This window comes from Dromiciops gliroides, chromosome 3 (assembly GCF_019393635.1).
Source record: "Dromiciops gliroides isolate mDroGli1 chromosome 3, mDroGli1.pri, whole genome shotgun sequence".
In the NCBI taxonomy this organism is placed as follows: Eukaryota; Metazoa; Chordata; class Mammalia; order Microbiotheria; family Microbiotheriidae; genus Dromiciops; species Dromiciops gliroides.
Genome location: NC_057863.1, coordinates 333,123,800 through 333,145,457, shown reverse-complemented (window position 1 = coordinate 333,145,457; position 21,658 = coordinate 333,123,800). Strand labels below are relative to the sequence as shown.

At 37.7% G+C, this 21,658-nt stretch overlaps 1 protein-coding gene across 1 annotated transcript in view; it reads left to right on the top strand.

Moving 5' to 3' along the window:
- The window catches only part of ILDR1 (immunoglobulin like domain containing receptor 1), a 55,171-nt gene that overhangs the window by 597 nt on the left and 32,916 nt on the right, over positions 1-21,658 (top strand). Inside the window, 1 exon segment of the mRNA XM_043998260.1 lies at positions 14,196-14,345. Coding sequence (XP_043854195.1) covers positions 14,196-14,345 — 150 coding nt within the window.

Sequence of the window (21,658 nt, the reverse complement as noted above, 5' to 3'; positions counted from 1 at the left end):
GATAGAGCACTGGCACTGAAGTTATGAGGACCTGAGTTCAAATCTCACCTCAAACACTTACTAGTTGTGTGACCCTGGGCAGGCCACTTAACCCCAATTGCTTTAAACATTTGAGGCTATCTCTAGTCATCCTTATGTATATCTTTCCACTGGACCCAGATGGCTCTGGAAGAGAGAGTGAGGTTGGTGACTTTGCACAGCCCTCCCCCACTTAAATCCAATTCACTACAAGTCATGACATCATCTCCTGATGTCATGATCCTCTTGGAGAATGAAGCACAAACAAAAACAACAAACAATAATCCAGAATAACCATCTTTACTTCCACTTTTCTGATAAATTGGTCAAAGAGAAAAATCCCATATACGCAAAAACACTTGAATAGCCCTTTTCCTAGTAGCAAAGAACTGGAAGTAGTTTGAACAGCCATCTATTGGGGAATGGCTGAATAAATTGTGATATATGAATGTAATGGAAAATCATAAGAAACAATGAATATGAATAATCGAGAGGAACTTATATGAAGGGGCACAGAGCAAAATAAGCCCAACCAAAAGAGCAAATCACACAATGGCCATCATAAAATAATGAGAAAAAAATGGAAAAACTTCAGAACTCAAGACAAAGAAGCAGTGATCACAGAGAACCAGTATTCCTCCATTAAGCAGAGATCACGGCAACCCGACTTCACTTCCCGTTTTGACGAAGTTACTATGCTACTAGACCGTGGGAATTACAGTGTATGTAAATTTCAACAACACATTTGACTGAATCTTTTGTTATCCTGGTGGATAAGGTGGAGATGAGCAAGATGGTAGCAGTGTTGACTAATTTAGAAGTGATGGAAAGAGCAGATTGATGAATGGCCATTTATAGGTCAATGTCAACATAAAGGGATTTTTCTAGTGGATTACCCTAGGAAATCTCTTGGTGGCCCTGAGCTACTTAAAAGTTTCATTAATAACTTGGATAAAGGTCTAGTTGGCATCCTCATCAAGTTTGAGAGAGATAACAAGCACATTAAATGAAAATCAGGTTTCAAATTTCAACAGGCTAGAATATTTGGGCAAATCTAACAAATTGAAATTTAATAGTGATTAACATAATGTCTTACCCTTAGAGTAAAAAAAATCAACTTCACATATACAAAATGGGAAGTATTACTAGATAGCAGTTCTTGTGTGTGTGTGTTTTTTTAATGGTTATTTTAGTGGGTGGCATGCTCAGGGAGTTAGTAGTGCGTTGGCATTTTAAAAAATCAATAGAATCTTTTAACCTTTTAAAAACATCTATTTATTTCATTAAACATTCCCTAATTACATGTTAAAGATTTTTAATATTAATTTTTAAGAATTTTGAGTTCCAAATTTTCTTCCTCCCTTCTGTCATTCTCCTACTCCTTGAGAAAACAAGCAATTTGATATCAATTATACATGTGAAGTTATGCAAAACATTTCCATCTTAACCATGTTGCAAAAGGAAACAAAAAAATTTCTTTTACATTTAAAAGTATGCTTCAATCTGCACTCAGAGTTTATCAATTTTCTCTCTAGAGATGGATAGCATTTTTCATCATGGATCTATGAATTGTTATAGATCATTCTCTTGATAAGGGTAACTGTCTTTTACAGTTGATCAGCCTTAAAATACTGCTGTTACTCTGTGTAATATTCTCCTGGTTCTGCTCACTTAACTTTGCATCAGTTTCTATATGACTACCTAGGGTTTTTTTTAAGTCATCCTCCTTGTCATTTCTTTTTGTTGTTGTTGTCGTTTTTTTTAGTGAGGCAATTGCGGTTAAGTGACTTGCCCAAGGTCACACAGCTAGTAAGTGTTAAGTGTTTGAGGCCGGATTTGAACCCAGGTACTCCTGACTCCAGGGCCGGTGTTCTATCCACTGAGCCACCTAGCTGCCCCCTCCTTGTCATTTCTTATAGTATAATTGTATTCCAAAGAATCATATATCACAGCTTGTTTAGCCATTCCCCAACTGATGGCCATCCCTTCAATTTCCAATTCTTTGCCACTACAAAAAAGTACTGCTATAATTAATTTTTTTTAAAAAGACTCTTAAGCCATACTAAGAGGGACAGTATATGGAACAAGAGAAGTGATAGCCCTGTTGCACTCTGATGAGACACATCTATAATACTATGTTCATCTTTGGGTGCCATGTTTTATTTTTAAATTTTTTATTGCTTTCTCTTGCTTTTCATCACCTTTATTTCCAAATACATCTTTTCCCTTCTCCTCCCCAGAAAGCCATCCCTTATAATAAAGTATAAAAAAGGAATGATGGGAGGAAGAAAGCAGTTCAAAAAAATTAACCAATGCATCAACTGAATCTAACAATAAATACATTGCTCTATACTCAGTGTCTGACCTCTTTAAGGAAAATTCATAGTCCAAGAACTGGGAAGGACTTCAGAGGTCATTCTGTTCAGGAAACTGAGGGCTTAGAAGATGTAAGTAAATGTCGAGATGGGATTTAAACCCAAATACTCTTGACTCAAAAGCCAATTTTCTTTCCCTTTTACAACACTTCTTTTTTTTTAATTAATAAAGTATTTTACTTTTTCCCATTACATGTAAAGATAGTTCTCAACTTTTGTTTATGCAAGCTTTCCAATTTCAGATTTTTCTTCCTCCCTCCCTTCCTTCCCCCCTCCCCTAGACAGCAGGTAATCTGATATAGGTATATATGTATATATATATATATATATATATATACACACATAATAACATTAATCCTATTTCTGTATTAGTCATGTTATAAGAAAAAAATCAGAGCAATGATGAAAAACCTCAAAATAGAAAAAACAACAGCACCAAAAACAAAAGAAATAGTATGGTTCATTCAGCATCTATACTCCACATTTCTTTTTTTTTTTTTTCCTGGATTTGGAGATCCTCTTCTATCATGAGTTCCCTGGAACTCTTTTGTACCATTGCATTGGTGAGAAGAATGTAGTCCATCACAGTAGATCAACACTCAATGTTGATGATACTGCGTACAATGTTCTTCTGGTTCTGCTCATCTCACTCATCATCAGCCCACGCAAGACCCTCCAGGTTTCTCTGAACTCCTCCTGCTCATCATTTCTTACAGCACAATAGTATTCCATTTACAACACTTCTTTCTGAACTGAGAAATGTACATTTTCTCATCTCTTCTTTGGAGTTAGGCCTGATTATTACAATCACATAGTGTTTGGCTTCTTTTTTTATTATTATTCTTTCAGTTACAAGGTTGTGGTCATTGTATATATTGTTTTCTTTTCCCACTTCACTTTGTCTCGATTCATAAAAGTCTTTCTATGCTTCCTTGTTTCTTTGTAGTCATTTCTCTTATGATACCATAATACTCAATTAAATTCACATATCACAATTTTCCAACTGATGGAAATGCCTACCTCATTTCCATTTCTTAGCTCTTACAAACTACTATGTTATTATATTGATGCCCCTCAACTGGGGAACAGCTAAACAAATTGTAAGGTTATATTAATTTAATAGAGTATTACTACACTATAAGAAATGATGAATATAAAGAATTAAAAGAAGCATGAGGAGGACTGCATACACTGATGCAAACTGAAATAAGCAGAACCAGGTGAAGAGTATTATGTATAATGACTAAAACAATATTAATGGAAAGGGAAAACAGCAAAACAAAACTGAATGTTTTTGTTTGTTTTTTGCAGGGCAGTGAGGGTTAAGTGACTTGCCCAGGGTCACACAGCTAGTAAGTGTCAAGCATCTGAGGCTGGATTTGAACTCAGGTCCTCCTGAATCCAGGGCTGGTGCTTTATCCACTGTGCCACCTAGCTGCCCCCAAAACTGAATGTTTTTAATTCTAACAATCAGTTTGGCCACAAAGGAGAGAGGAAAAAAATTACTTCTTTCCCTGCTATGCAGAAGTGGGGGACTAAAGATTTGGAATACTGCAATCTCATCCAATTCAATAAACATTTATTAAGTGCCTACTATGTACCAGACACTGTGCTAAGCACTTGGGATACAATTTATAATAAGAAAGACAATCCTTGTCCTCAAGGAACTTACAATATAAAGGGGGAAGCAACATAAAAAAGGAGACAGGAGGGGCAGCCAGATGGCGCTGTGGATAGAGCACCGGCCCTGGAGTCAGGAATACCTGAGTTCAAATCCGGCCTCAGACACTTAACACTTACTAGCTGTGTGACCCTGGGCAAGTCACTTAACCCCAATTGCCTCACTAAAAAAAAAAAAAAAAAGAGACAGGAAAAGGGTCGCAGTGGATGGGAACAAGACACCAGGGAGTACCCAGGGGAGGGACATCTTATTCTGTGGAGTTGAAACCAGGCAGAGTAGTAGATGCAAAGTGGAGAGAATACATTGAATATACTAAGACTCAGCCCATTGGTTATCTTTGCTGATCTTTTTATTTCTTTTTTATTCATTGTTAGATAAGAGGAATATATTTGGATTCTCCTTAACCTCTCTGCAGCCTTTGAAACTTTTGACCACTTTTTCCTCTTTGATACTCTTTTATTTCTGGGTTTTCCCAGCTGCCACTCTCTCCATATTCTCCTCTATTTATTCCAAGTCTCCCTATTCCAATCCATCCTCTATTCAGTCACTAAAGTGATTTTGCTAAAGTGCAGGTCCAATCTGCTGGTAAACTCCAGTGGCTCCCTATTGCCTCCAGAATCAAATACAAAATTCTCTGGCATTAAAAGTCCTTTATAACCTAGCCCCCTTTTCCAGCATTTTTACACCTTATTCCCTAACATACTCTTCTATCCAGGAACACTGGTTTTGTGGCTGTTCTATAAACTAGGCAGTCCATCTCAGCTCTGGGCGTTTTCTCTTGCTGTTCCCCATGCCTGCAATGTTCTCCCTCTTCTCTGACTACTGACCACCCTGGCTTCCTTTTGGTTCCAATTAAATTGATACCTTCTACACGAAGCCTCCTCCAACCCCTCTTAATTCTAGTGCTTTCCCTCTATTAATTATTTCCTATTTATCCTGTATGTAGTTTGTTTTGTATATATTTGCTTGTATGTTGTCTCCCTCATTAGATTTTAAACTCCTTGAAGGCAGAAACTGTCTTTTGCCTCTTTGTATTCTCAGAGCTTATCATGGTCCCTAGCACAAGGTGGGCACTTAATAAATGTTTATTGATTGAAATGAAGATGATATAAAAACAAAAGATATCAATGAAAAGGGTTTTTTTAAGTACTGGCGTAATTATTTTAGTGTGGATGAGAGGGTTTTTTTTTCTATATTTGGTCTCCATGGGGGTATATTCCTAGCAGTAGGATCTCTGGGTCATGGACATTTTACTCACTTTCTTCCTCTAATTCCAAATTTGAATTCCATATTTGAAAATATGGAATATATATGTAGATGTGTATATATACATGTATATATTTGTATAGGTGTATATATGTAGCTGTGTATATACATACATAGCTGTGTGTATGTGTATCTATGTATATAGTAATTCTATATTTGAAAAAGAACAGTGATAAGCTGAAGAGAACCCAGAGGAGTACCAAGATGGTACAGTGCCATCCATACAGTGCCATCTCCTGGTTTCCCTGGTTTCTGTCAAATCTCCGCTAAAATCCTACCTTCTACAGGCAGCCTTTCTTTCTTTTTTCTTTTCTTTTCTTTCTTTCTTTTTTTTTTTTTGCATGGCAATGAGGGTTAAGTGACTTGCTCAGGGTCACAGAGCTAGTAAGTATCAAGTGTCTATGATCATATTTAAATTTAGGTCTTCCTGAATCCAGGGCTAGTGCTTTATCCACTGTGCCTCCAGGCAGCCTTTCTTAATCCCCTTAATCCTGGTGCCTTCCTACAGTTGGTTGTTTGCAATTTATCTTGTATATAACTTCTTCATCAATAGTTATTTGTATGTCATTTCCTCCATTAGATTGTGAGCTCCCTGAAGGGACTGTCTTTTGCCTTACTTTACATCCTCAGTACTTAGCTCAGTGCCTGACATTTATTAACATGATTCTGAGAAGGGGTCCAAAGGCTTTACCAGACTGCCAAAGGGATCCATAAAAAAATTAAGAACCCTTGACATAAGGGGAACATAATAACTGTCTTTAAGCACTTGTAGAGCTGTGGTATGGAATTAGGATTGTATTTGTTCCCTTTGAAGAAATTAAGAAGAGCTGGTAGTTTGAAAAGGGAAGGTTTCTGCTCTAGGGAAAGAACTTTCCTAACAATTAGAAGTACTCAAAAATGGCAAAGTCTGCTTGAAGAAGTCGAGTTTTAAGCAAATTAAGAGAGCATGGAACACAACTACCAAACACTCTTCACACAAATCAAATCAGATCTAAATAATTGGAAAGATATCAATTGCTCATGGATAGGCAGAGCTAATATAGTAAAAATGACAATACTGCCTAAATTAATTTACTTATTCAGTGCCATACCAATCAGACTACCTAAAAATTATTTTATACAGCTAGAAAAAATAATAACAAAATTCATCTGGAAAAACAAAAAATCAAGAATATCCAGGGAAATAATGAAAAAAAAATTCACAGGAAGGTGGGTTAGCGGTACCAAACCTGGAGCTTTACTATAAAGTGGCAGTCATCAAAACTATCTGGTACTGGCTAAGAAATAGAGTGGAGGATCAATGGAATAGGCTAGGCACAGGAAACACAGTAGTAAATGACACTAGTAATGTAGTGTTTGATAAACCCCAAAACTCCAGCTTCTGGGATAGGAACTCAGTATTTGACAAAAACTGCTGGGAAAACTGGAAGATAGTATGGCAGAAATTAGGCATAGACCGACATCTTACACCTTATACTAAAATAAGGTCAAAATGGATACACGATTTAGACATAAGAGGTGATACCATAGGTAAATTAGGAGAGAAAGGAATAGTCTACCTATCAGATCTTTGGAAAGGAAAACAGTTTTTGACCAAACAAGAGATAGAGTATATTATAAAATGCAAAATGGATGATTTTGTTTATATTAAATTTAAAATTTTCTGTACAAACAGAAGCAATGCATCCAAAATTAGAAGGGAGGCAGAAAGCTGGGAAACAATTTTTGAGGCCAGTACTTCTGATAAAGGCCTCATCTCTAAAATATATAGGGAACTAAATCAAATTTATAAGAATCCAAGTCATTCCCCAATTGAGAAATGGTCAAAGGATATGAACAAGCAGTTTTCTGATGAAGAAACCAAAGCTATCTATTCGCATATGAAAAAATGCTCTAAATCTCTAATGATTAGAGAGATGCAAATTAAAACAACTCTGAGGTACCACCTGACACCTATTAGATTGGCTAAAATGACAAAAAAGGAAAATAATGAATGTTAGAGAAGCTGTGGGAAAATTGGAACACTAATGCATTGTTGGTGGAGCTGTGAACTGATCCAACCATTCTGGAGAGCAATTTGGAATTATGCCCAAAGGATGATAAAGCTGTGCATACCCTTTGACCCAGCAATTCCACTTTTAGGTCTTTTTCCCAAAGAAATCATGGAAAGGGGAAAGGGACCCACATGTACAAAAATATTTATAGCTGCTCTTTACATGGTAGCAAGGAATTGGAAGTTGAGGGGGTGCCCATCAATTGGGGAATGGCTGGACTAGTTGTGGTATATGAATACAATGGAATACTATTGTGCTGTAAGAAATGATGAGCAGGAGGAGTTCAGAGAAACCTGGAGGGTCTTTCGTGAGCTGATGATGAGTGAGATGAGCAGAACCAGAAGAACATTGTACACAGTATCATCAGCATTGAGTGTTGACCTACTGTGATGGACTATATTCTTCTCACCAATGCAATGGTACAGAAGAGTTCCAGGGAACTCATGATAGAAGAGGATCTCCAAATCCAAGAAAAAAAAAAAAGAACTGTGGAGTATAGATGCTGATTGAACCATACTATTTCTTTTGTTTTGGGTGCTGTTGGTTTTTTTTTTCTATTTTGAGGTTTTGCATTACTGCCCTGATTTTTTTCTCTTATAACAGGATTAATGCAGAAATAGGATTAATGTTATTATGGATATATATATATATATATATATATGTGTGTGTATAGATATATATGTATATGTATATAGATATATAGATATAACCTATATCAGATTACCTGCTGTCTAGGGGAGGGGGGAGGGAGGGGAGGGAGGGAGAAAAATCGGAAATTGTAAAGCTTGTATAAACAAAAGTTGAGAACTATCTTTACATGTAACAGAAAAAATAAAATACCTTATATGTTTAAAAAAAAGAGAGAGAGAGCATGGAATAGTTTATCTGTAAGATTTATGGAAAGAGGAAGAATTTAGGACCAAAGAAGATATAGAGAGTGTATGGGACAAGTGGACTTGAGTCAGTTCAGATTCTGAGGATGGGGTCTGGAAAGTACACAGCCCCCCATCCCAGTTATAGTCAGTTCAATTTGTTCATGTATTATTCCATAGACCATAATAGAAATCATGTATTTTGCCTTACTGAACCCGATGTACCCTGGTACCCCTTTCTCCCCTTTGCCCACATTCCAAACCCCCAGTCCCTGTTATGCTGTTGCTACAACATACCTCATGACCAGGCAGGAGATGTCTCTTGCTAGCTCAAACCCCACCCAGATACTGTCCCCCTTTCACATTCCTAAGTCCTAACTCCCCTGGTACCAGCTCCTGGTACCATCACTCCCTTCTTCCCCCTTGTCCCTCCTTACCAGGGTGGAGTGGTCTGCAGTGGTTTCACCCCTCCCTCCTGTTTCAACCTGTTCCCCCTTCCCTTGGTTTGACCTTCCCCCCTCCCCCCCCCCCCCCGCCCCTGGTTCCTGCAACATGTATCTATACCCTGATCATGAGCTGAACACGCATTCTGGATGAAACAGGATTGGATGTTAGATTATGAGCTCACCCTGTGCACAAGGTGACCACCCTCAAAATCCCTATAAAAACCCAAAGCATGATCCCCATATTGTGGACTTCATCTCAGGCATGTGTTTGCCCATTCTCATGAGAATGCAACAAATCTGTCTCTGCTTGACTTGGTGGACTCCTCGAGTTATTTGGGTAAATTGAGGCAGTTTGTCCCAAACAGGGAGCAATACAAAATATAAAATGGATAGTTTTGATTATATAAAATGAAAAGGCTTTTGCACAAACAGAACTTATGCAATCAAGATTATAAGGAAAGCAGAAAACTGGGAAAGAATTTTTGAAATAAGTACCTCTGTTAAAGACCTCATTTCTCAAGTATATAGAGAACTGAGTCAAATTTATAAAAAATACAAGTTATTCCCCAACTGATAAATGATCAAAGGATATGATCAGGCAGTTTTCAGACAAAGAAATCAAAGCTATCTATAGTTATATGAAAAAAAATGCTCTGGATCACTATTGATCAGAGAAATGCAGATGAAAACAACTCTGAGGCAACACTTCACACCTATCAGAGTGGCAAGTATAACAAAAAGGGAAAATATTGGATGGTAGAGGTGATGTGGGAAACTAGGACACTAATCTACTGTTGGTGGAATTGTGAACTGATCCAACCATTCTGGAGAACAATTTGGAACTATGCCCAAAGGGCTTTCAAACTATTCATACCCCTTGATCCAGGAATACCACTGCTAGGTTTATATCCCAAAGACATCCCCAAAAAGTAGAAAAAGAACTATTTGTACAAAAATATTTATAGCAGCTCTTTTTGTGGTACCTAAGAACTGGAAATCAAAGGAATGTTCATCAACAGAGGAATAGCTAAATAAACTGTGGTATATGATTATTTTATTTTATTTTTTTGGTGAGGCAATTGGGGTTAAGCGATTTACCCAAGGTCACACAGCTAGTAAGTGTTAAGTGTCTGAGGACTGATTTGAACTCAGGTCCTCCTGACTCCAGGGCCAGTGCTCTATCCACTGCGCCACCTAGCTGCCTTTGTGGTATATGATTATGATGGAATATTATTGTGTTATAAGAAGTGACAAACAGTGATTTCAGAAAGGCCTGGAAAGACTTATATGAACTGATGTATAGTGAAGTGAGAAGAACCAGGAGAACATTGTGCACAGTGACAGCAATATTGCTTGATGAAGAACTGTGAATGACTTATTCTCAACAATACAGTGATCCAAGACAATCCCGAAGGACTAATGATAAAGCATACTATCCACCTCCAAAGAGAGAACTGATGTTGATTGAATGCTGACTGAAGCATTCTATTTTTCACTTTCTTTCATTTTTTTCTTTTGAGATTTCTTGTAATAACTAATATGGTAATCTTTTACATAATTGCAAATGTATAACCTATATCTGATTAACTCACCACCTCAGGGAAGGGAGAAGGGAGGGAGGAAAGGAGGGATAGAATTTGGAACTCAAAACTTTAAATAAAAATGTTTATTATTATTTTTAAAAAAGAATAATTCCCCAATTGATAAATGATAAAGATATGAACAGTTTTCAGATAAAATAATCAAAGTTATCTATAGCCATATGAAAAAATGCTCTAAATCTGTATTGATTTGAGAAATGCAAACTGAAACAATTCTGAGGTACTACCTCATACCTATTAGATTGACTAAGAAAAGGAAAATGACAAATGTTGGAGAGGATGTGGGGGAAATTCTTTTATTCAAGTTTTCTTGTGCAAAATTACTAATATGGCAATGCTTTACATAATTTCACATGTATAACCTATATTTGATGGCTTACTGCCTCAGAGAGGCAGGGAGGAGGGATAAAATTTGGAACTCAAAACTTTAAATAAGGAAGTATTTAATGAGGAAAAAACATAGATACCCTTTTACTTATCAATACCATACTAGGTCTATATCCAAAAAGAGATAAAGAACAAAAAGGAAAAGGACCTATGTGTACAAAAATATTTATAGCAGCTCTTCTGCAAAGAATGGAAACTTACAGAATGCCCATCAATAGGGGAATGGCTAAACAGTTTGTGGTATGTGATTGTGATGGAATACTATTGTGCTATAAGAAATCACGAAAAAACAAGCAAACAAAAAAAAATCGTGAAGAGGATGCTCTCAGAAAAACCTGGAATGATACAAAGTCAAATGTACTATATACAGAGTAACAACATTCTCAGCAATACAGTGATCCAAGACAACTCTGAAGGACCTATGATGAAAAATGCTATCCATCCCTAGAAAAAGAACTGATGTCTGAATATAGATTGAAGCATTTTTTAAAACTTTCTTTTTCTTGAGATTTTTTTTTGGTCTATGTTTTCTTTTAAAACATGACTAATATGTAAATATGGTTTGCATGCCTACACATGTGTAACATATACTGAATTGCTTGCCTTATCAATGATGGGGATAAAGAGGGAGGAAGGGAGAAGTTTTGGAACTCAAAATTGTAAAAACAAATATTAAAAATTACTTTTTTTTGTTCAGCCTTTTCCCTGATGCTTTATTTTTATTAACATTACACAGAATGATACATGCAGTGTCATGTTTTTATTATGATGAAACATGGCCCATTATGTCTCCACTTACAGTGTTTTTTTGCCAGAGGTCAGAGGACAAATCTAGATAAATTATTTTTCTGCTTTTTTTTCCATAAAAGTATTTTATTATTTCCAGTTACATGTAGAGATAGTTTTCAACATTTGTTTTCATATGGTTTCTAGTTTCAAATTTTTCTCCCTCCCTCCCCCTTCCGCAAGACAGCAAGCAATCTGATATAGGTTATATATGTACAATCACATTAAACATATTTCTGCACTAGTCATGCTGTATAAGAAGACTGAGCAAAAAGGAAAAACCTCAAAAAAGAAAAACAAATAAACAAACAAAAAAGAAATAGAATGGTTCAATCTGCATCTAGATTCCATAGTTCTTTTTTTCTGGATTTGGAGAGCATTTTCCATCATGAGTCCTTTGAAAGTATCTTAGACCATTGTATTGCTGAGAAGGGTCAAGTCTGTCACAGTTGATCAACACACAGTGTTGTGTACAGTGTTCTCCTGGTTCTGCTCATCTCACTTAGCATCAATTCATGTAAGTCCTTCCAGGTTTCTCTAACTACTTCTTGCTCATTGTTTCTTTTTTTTTTTTTTTTAGTGAGGCAATTGGGGTTAAGTGACTTGCCCAGGGTCACACAGCTAGTAAGCGTTAAGTGTCTGAGGCCAGATTTGAACTCAGGTCCTCCCGACTCCAGGGCCGGTGCTCTATCCACAGCGCCACCCAGCTGCCCCCTGCTCATTGTTTCTTACAGCACAATAGTATTACATTACATTCATATACCACAGCTAGTTCAGCCACTCCCCAATTGATGAGCAGCTCCTCAATTTCCAATTCCTTGCCACCACAAAAAGAGCAGCTATAAATATTTTTGTACATGTGGGTCCTTTTCCCTTTTTTATGATCTCTTTGGGAAAAAGACCTAATAGTGGTATTGCTGGGTCAAAGGGTATGCACAGCTTTATAGCCCTTTGGGTATAGTTCCAAATTGCTCTCCAGAATGGTTGGGTCAGTTCATAGCTCCACCAACAATGCATTAGTATTCCAATTTTTCCACAGCTTCTCCAACATTTAAAAATTGCTTTTACATGTAATTTGGGGAAATAAAATATTCTTTTTTTTTCTTTTTTGGTGAGGCAATTGGGGTTAAGTGACTTGCCCAGAGTCACACAGCTAGTAAGTGTTAAGTGTCTGAGGCAGGATTTGAACTCAGGTTCTCCTGACTCCAGGGCCGGTGCTCTATCCACTGCACCACCTAGCTGCGCCTGGGGAAATAAAATATTAAACAATATGTAAAATAAAAGAAACTGGCAAAAAAAGAACAAAGAAGTAATGAGTTTACTTCCCTTGACATATTCAAGTGGATAACTGTGAGAGTTCTCCCAACCTCTCGAATTTGGAGGCTCTTTCAGAGCTCACCTATAGCAGGCTGCCTCTGTTCAGGACCCACTGCCAAGCCACCCTTTTCTGGAAACTTCCATCTGCCATGGTTACTTTCCTTATTTGAGCATCTCCCTGCTCATGACATCAAATTATAATCCATCTGAGAACCCTCTCCCTATAAAACCCAAGATTTGCTTTCCTTATAATGCTGCCTGAGTAGTATGGAGGAAAGCTTGGTAGAACCCAGTGGGCCAAACACAGGGGAAGTCTTTTGGGTTTACTAAAGATTCTGGAGAAAAGACCTTATCAGTGACTGAGATTCAGTTGTATCTACCCTCTCCAGCAACCAAAGTCTGGTAGTATTGGTATTATAAATTTTGAGCAGGAATAGACCTTAAAGAATACCTAGTCCAATCTCACTTTACAGAGAAGGTAACTCAGGTGTAAGGAGGTTAAGTGACCTTCCCAGGGTCACACAAATGGTAAATGATAACAGTAGGATTTGACTCCAGGTCCTTTGATTCCAAATCTAATGTTCTTTCTATCATGCTGCTTCTGCCCCAACCTTTCCTCCCTTGTTATATATTCCTCCATCACTTGACTCAGCATGTCCCATTTTAGGGCTAGGGTCTTCCCTTGTATCAGTTAAAATGTCCCTATTTCCTTCCATACTCTTGGCTTCTCTGATTCTCTTTTGGATCCCCGTTTAAGTCTCCAAACTAGTAGCTTGGACTGTGATGATAACAGCTTATCTATATGTCTTAGCATAGATTTTTATTCAGGTATGGGTTGGACTCTGTGGACTCTGAAGTGAAATTGTTCTGACTGAAATTCCACTATTCTGTTGTTTCTGAGACAGAGGGAAGTTGTCCATCTCAGCTTCTTTCAGCTGTTTCCTTATCATTGTAATTGACACACTGAGGGAGAAATGAGTCTCACTCCTAGTGGAGAGGAAATTATGGTGGGGCAAAGGAGAAGACAATAAGTGGAGGAAGCAGTACAAGATGGATTTGCATAGACTCCCCTTTTCACCACAGATAATACTCAAATCAATATGACAGTTAAAGATAGGAATCTCAAGCCCTGATCCTTAAGTCCAGATACTTAATGCCTGCCTCCAAGTCAAATAATCCTTTATCTGCTCATTCAGAAGAATTTGTGGTTGGTTTTAATGAGTCTTTGTGAAGAAAAGTTAATATTCTGATAGTAAATATTTGTCTAGATGAATCTGATACAGGTTTAAAGTAAGCATGCAATTTGAGTTGGAAATCACTGGTTCAGGGGGTGAGATGGGACAGAAATCTCAGTGCTATGTCATTGATTCCTGTTGTATTTTGTATCCTCAGCATATCAAGCGGCTTTAGCTCTGGGTCAAGACCCATCCAATGATTGCAATGACAGCCAAAGGACTGTCCGGATTGTGGCTCAGAGGCGTGGACAGAATGAGCCAGTCCTGGGTGTGGAGTACCGGCAGCGCAAGATTACTATCCAGAACAGTGAGTGACCCATGAAATGGCTAGAGGTAGCAGTCGAGAAGATTGAAGAGCAGATCCCAGTGAGCACAGTGACCTAATAGGAATGGAATTGGCCAAGTCAGGCTGTGTTTCCCTTTTTCAAATGATAAATTGGGTACAGTCAGAATTCTTGATTTGGGTTGTATTGGTTTGGGTTAAAAGCTTGAGTGGAGGACCTGGAGTCTGTCTCAGGCATTTGCTAGCTATATGACTTTGGGCAAATCATTTGAGCCCCGGTTTCTTCATCTATCAAAATAAAGAAATTGGATTCAGTGACTTCTGAGGTCTTTTCTACCTCTAAATCTATGATCCTGTGAAATCATAGATTTATCAGGTGAGGAAATTGAGGCGCAGGGCAGGTTAATGACTTGCCCATTGTCAAGTACTAAAGTACTGAAGATTCTAGAGAAGGACCCTATCAATGAGGCTCAGCTATATCTACCCTATCCATCAACTAAAGCTTGGTAGTATTGGCATTATAAATTATGAGCTGGGAAGGGATCTTAAAGAACATTTGGTCCAACTTTTCCTTCCTCATTTTACAGAGAGGGAAACTGAGGCAAATAAGGAACTTAAGTGACCTGCCCAGGTCACACAAATGGTAAATGTTAGCAGCAGGATTTGAATCTAGGTCCTCTAATTTCATCTTTTTTTTTTTTTTGGTGGGGCAATGAGGGTTAAGTGACTTGCCCAAGGTCACACAGCTAGTAAGTGTCAAGTGTCTGAGGTCACATTTGAACTCAGGTCCTCCTGAATCCAGGGCTGGTGCTTTATCCACTGCACCACCTAGCTGCTTCTTGGCCCTCTAATTTCAAATCCAATGTTGTTTCTATTTATCATGCTGTTTGTTCCCCAAACTTCCCTCCCTCATGGTATTTGAAACCTGGCTCTCTGCCTCCAAACTCAGTGTTCTTTCTATCTCATTACACTGATTTAATCCTTGTCACATAGTAGGTACTCCCTAATTGTGGGTAAAATAAATACACAGAGAGGTAAATTCTTTTAAGGGATAAAATGGCTTTGCCTCTAGAGGATATAGAAGTAAACCAACTAAATACAGGTTGATATTTTACAGATATAAAGTCATTAAATCCAATTTGAGTCCATTTAATGTAACATTTTGGAGCCTTTTTCTCCCTAAAGACCATGTGCTACCTTTTAACCTCAGTCCACTCAGGTGACTCAGTCCTTAACTTTTAACATCCTGGTAAAATTCCCCATTTCAGACTTGAAACTACTCTCTTTAGAGTCCCCTGAACTCCAATCTGGTTGTTTTCCTGGACTGGAGCTATTTAACAAGTCAATATAACACAAACAGAAAGACCCTGAAATAGGAATTGGGAGACCTAGAATTGAATTGGATCCTAGAAATCCTATCTATGCAACCTGGGGCAAATAGCATCACCTGTCTGGGCCTCAGTTTTCTCATTTATAAAACAGGGCTAATAATATCACTTTAGCTAAATTCTTTCTTCTTCTTCTTCTTCTTCTTCTTCTTCTTCTTCTTCTTCTTCTTCTTCTTCTTCTCCTCCTCCTCCTTCTCCTTCTCCTTCTCCTTCTCCTTCTCCTTCTCCTTCTCCTTCTCCTTCTCCTTCTCCTTCTCCTTCTCCTTCTCCTTCTCCTTCTCCTTCTCCTTCTCCTTCTTCATTAAGTGACTTGACCAGGGTCACACAGCTAGTAAGTGTCAAGTGTCTGAAGCCAGACTTGAACTCAGGTCCTCCTGAATCCAGAGTTGGTGCTTTATCCACTGTGCCACCTAGCTGCCCCCTCACTAGATTCTTATAAGAACATCATAAAAACTGTAAAGCAATATGCGAAATTATTGTTGTTGTTATTGTTAAGTGACTAGAGAGCCAGCCTCAGAACAGGAAGACCTGGGTTTAAGTCCCTTCCCTGATACACACTGGCTATGAGACCCTAAGTCACTTAACATCTCTCTGCAGCTCTCTAAATTGCAGATAAGATGATGACTTGTGATGTGGAGAGAGTTTTCACATTTAGATGTTCCCTTTAACTAATGAAATCAAAAGTCCACTTCCTAACAACCACCATGATTATTATAACCTTTGTGTTAGAGGCTCTCACATGACAAAGTGCCCTGGTGTATTTTGTGGGATTTCCCATCTCTCTGACGACTTGTTCTCAGCCAGAAAATCTGAGAAACTCACATGTGTGGTTATCCAAGGAGCTGGTACTTTACAGCATATTGTCTCCTACTCTCCCTGCCAAGTATATGTCACAAAATTCAGAAAAGACAATTCAAAGATGGCAGAGAGAATCCAGCAAATTGCCTGAGCTCTCCTGTGGTTCCCTCAAAAAGAACATTAAATCAGGCCTCTAAATGGATTCTGAAACTACAGAACCTACAAAAAGACAGAGAGACACAATCTTCCAACGTGAGATAATTTAGAAGACTTCAGGAAAGGTTGGTCTCACTCGCAGAAGAGGAGTGCAATGCAGCTCAGCATGGGCTGGGCAAGTCAGCAGGAAGCTCTTGGCCAAAGCACAGCAACTGAGGCCCCTTGATCCTGGCTTAGCAAGCTGGTGACATAGTGGGCCAGTTGTGAGATGTGCCAGCACCAGCTGAGAGGACAGGGTGCCAGCTGGAGGGCCACCCACAGGACAGGTGCAACTGGGTTGGGACATCCCAGCACCTGGAGCAAGCTCAGGGTGGTGAGGAATCCACAAGCCATAGAGGCCTCAGAGTATAAAAAGCCAGTGACACAGCCCTTATCCCCAGCACAAGAAACTTGAAATGGTGACCCTTGTCAGTGATCCTTGTGCCCCAGGAGCAGACCTCAACTTTAAAAAAATAAGCTACAATATGAGTAAGAAACAGAAGAGGGCTCTTACCATTGAAAGTTTCCGTGTCCACAGGGAAGAGCTAAACACAAACTCAGAAGAGGACAATATTCTCAAATTGCCTACATGTGGAGCCTCAAGAGGGAAGATTAATTAGTCTCAAGACCAAAAAGCCTTCTTGGAAGAGCTCAAAAAGGATTTTAAAAATCAGTTGAGAGAAATGGGAGAGAAATGAAAACAACACAAGAAAATTATGAAAAAAAATCAACAGCTTAGAAAAGGAAGTACAAAGATTGACTGAAGAAAACAATTCCTTAAAAAATTCATTTGGCCAAATGGAAAAGGAAGTGCAAAAGCTTACTGAAGAAAACAATGCCTTAAAAATTCGAATTGGACAGATGGAAGCTAATGACTCCATGAGACACCGGGAATCAGTCAAACAGAATCAAAAGAATGAAAAAATAGAAGAAAATGTGAAATACCTCATTAGAAAGACAACTGACCTGGAAAATAGATCCAGGAGAGACAATTTGAGAATTATTGGACTAACTGAAAGCCATGATCAGAATATGATCTAGACACCATATTCCAGGAAATTATCAAGAACTGTCCTGATATTATAGAATCAGAGGATAAAATCATCATTGAAAGAATCCATCGGGGGTGGCTAGATAGCACAGTGGATAAAGCACTGACTCTGGATTCAGGAGTACCTGAGTTCAAATCTGGCCTCGGACACTTGACACTTACTAGCTGTATGGCCCTGGGCAAGTCACATAACCCCCATTGCCCTGCAAAAAAACCCCAAAACAACAACAACAACAACAAAAAGAAAGAATCCATTGATCACCTCCTGAAAGAGATCCCCAAAGGAAAACGCCAAGGAATATTATAGCCAAATTCCAGAATTACCAGGTGAAGGAGAAAATACTCCAGCCAGAAAGAAGCAATTTAAATATCATGGAGCCACAGTCAGGATTGCACAGGACCTGGCAGCTTCATCATTAAAGGATCCCAAGGCTTGGAATATGATATTCTGGAAAGCAAAGGAGCTTGGATTGCATCCAAGAATCAACTACCCAGCAAAACTGATCATTCTCTTTCAGCGGAAAAGATGGACATTCAATGAAATAGGGGGCTTTCAAGGTTTCCTGATGAAAAGACCAGAACTGAATAGAAAATTCAATCTTAACATACAAGACTCAAGAGAAGTTTAAAAAGGTAAATGGGGTGGGGGTAGGGAGGGAAGTTATTCAATAAGGTTAAACTGTTTATATCCCTACACGGGAAGATAATACTTAAAACTCTTGAGAACTGTATCTTTATTTGGGCAGACAGAAGGAGTATACACAAAGGGTATAAAAATAAATTGTCCTTGATGTGATGATATAAAGAAAATTAACAGGTGAAAAAAAAAGAGTATTTGGGGAGAAGAGGAAAGGAGAGGTAGAATGGGGTTAATTACATCATATGAAGAGGCACAAAAAATCTATTACAACAGAGGGAAAGAAGGGAGTGGTGAGCATTATTTCAACCTTACTCTTATCAGATTTGGTTCAAAGAGAGAATAACATATATGCTCATTTGGATAAAGAAATTTAGCTTATTCTTTAGGGAAGTAAAAGGGTAAGAGGAAAAGGGGGGCACTTATAGAAGGGAGGACAGATTGGGGAGGCAGGGATCAGAAGCAAAACACTGGTGAGGAGGAATAGGGTGAAAGAAGGGGGGGGAGTACAAAGGGAATAAATAGAATGGAGTGAAATAGACAGTAATAATAACTGTGAACGTGAATGGGATGAACTCTGCCATAAAATGGAAGCCAATAGCAGGGTGGATTAAAAATCAGAATCCGGGGCAGCTAGGTGGTGCAGTGGTAGAGGACCAGCCCTGGATTCAGGGGGACTTGAGTTCAAATCCAGCCTCAGACACTTAACACTTACTAGCTGTGTCACCCTGGGCAAGTCACTTAACCCCAATTGCCTCACTAAAAAAAAAAAAACAAACAAAAAATTGACCATGTATTAGGGCACAAAATCTTCATAGTCAAATGAAGAAAGGCAGAAATAGTAAATGCATCCTTCTCGGATCATGATGCAATAAAAATTACATGTAATAAAGAGCCATGGCAAGGTAGACTGAAAATTCATTGAAAACTAAATAATTTTATTCTAAAGAATGAATGGGTCAAACAAAAAATCATAGAAACGATCAATAACTTCATCCAAGAGAATGACAATAATGAGACAACATATCAAAACCTATGGGATGCAGCCAAGGCAGTGCTTAGGGGAAATTTTATATCTCTAAATTCTTACGTGAATAAAAAAGAGAAAGAGGAGACAGTGAATTGGGCATGCAACTAAAAAAGCTAGAAAGACTACAAAAAGCTACAAATTTAAAATCCCCAATTAAATACTAAAGTGGAAATCCTGAAAATCAAAGGAAAAATTAATAAAATTGAAAGCAAGAAAACTATAGAATTAATCAATAAAACCAAGAGTTGGTTTTATGAAAAAATCAGTAAAATAGATAAGCCTTTGGTTAATTTGACTAAAAAAAAAAAGAAGAAAACCAAATTGCCAGTATCAAAAATGAAAAGGGTGATGTTACCACCAGTGAAGTGGAAATTAAATCAATAATTAGGAATTATTTTGCCCAACTGTATGCCAATAAATTTGACAATCTAAATGAAATGGATGAATATCTACAAAAATACAAACTGCACAGGTTAACTGAAGAGGAAATAAAATCCTTAAATAAGCCCATATTAGAAAAAGAAATTGAACAAGCCACTAATGAACTCCCTAAGAAAAAATCTCCAGGGCAGGATGGGTTTACAAGTGAATTCTACCAAACATTTAAAGAACAATTAATTCCAATATTATACAAATTATTTGGAAAAACAGGTGAAGGAGTTCGACCAAATTCGTTTTATGATACAAATATGGTGGTGATACCAAAACCAGGCAAAGCAAAAACAGAGAAAGAAAATTATAGATCAATTTCCCTAATGAATATTGATGCTAAAATCTTAAATAAGATATTAACAAGGAGATTACAGCAAGTGACCACCAGGATAATACACCATGACCAGGTGGGATTTATACCAGGAATGCAGGGCTGGTTCAACATTAGGAAAACTATTAACATAATCAACCACATCAATAAGAAAACTAACCAAAATCATATGATTATCTCAATAGATGCAGAGAAAGCTTTTGACAAAATACAGCACCCATTCCTAACAAAAACACCAGAAAGCTTAGGAATAGGTGTAGCTTTCCTTAAAATAATAAGCAGTATCTACCTAAAACCATCAGCAAGCATTATATGTAATGGAGATAAGTTAGAAGCCTTCCCAATAAGATCAGAGGTGAAACAGGGATGTCCATTATCACCTCTATTATTTCATATTGTACCAGAAATGTTAGGTTTAGCAATCTGAGAAGAAAAAGGAATTAAAGAAATAGAATAGGCAAGGAGGAAACAAAACTATCACTCTTTGCAGATGATATGATGGTATACTTAGAAAATCCTAGATAATCAACTCAAAAATTACTTGAAACAATTAACAACTTTAGCAAAGTAGCAGGATATAAAATAAATCCACATAAATTATCAGCATTTCTATACATGACCAACAAAGTCCAGCAGCAAAAAAAAGAAAGAAATTCTACTTAAAGTAACAGTTGAGGGCAGCTAGGTGGCGGAGTCGAGAGAGCACTGGCCCTGGAGTCAGGAGGATATGAGTTAAAATCTGGCCTCAGACACTTAACACTTACTAGCTGTGTGACCCTGGGCAAGTCACTTAACTCCAATTGCCTCACCAAATAAATAAATAAAGTAACAGTTGACAATATAAAATACTTGGGGAGTCTACTTACCAAGACTAATCCAGGAACTCTTTGAACACAAATAAAAACACTTTTCACGCAAATCAAATCAGATGTAAATAACTGACTCTTCTCAACAATACAATAGTCCAAGATACTTCCAAAGGACTCATGATGGAAAATGCTCTCCAAATCCAGAAAAAAAGAACTGTGGCATCTAGATGCAGATTGAACCATATTATTTCTATTTTTTTGTTGTTTTTCATTTTTGAAGTTTTTCCCTTTTGCTCTGATTCTTCCTTTAGAGCATGACTAATGCAGAAATATGTTTAATGTGATTGTACATATATAACCTATATCAGATTGCTTTCTGTCTTGGGGAGGGGAGGAAAAAAAATTTGAAACTAGAAATCTTATTAAAAAATATGCAAAACTATCTATACAGGTAACTAGAAAATAATAAAGTACTTTTTATGATTAAAAAAAAAGAAAAGAAAAGCCAATTCAGAGAAAATAAAAGCATCCACTACTGATGAGCATCTCTGTTCTCTACTCAAGATAGTCACATAGAGTCATACATTAGGTAGGGTGTCAAGCAGCATTGCCTCTCTTGGCTCGTCCAAGGCTTTCATCACTCCTTCTTTGGGTCTGGGTTGCTCC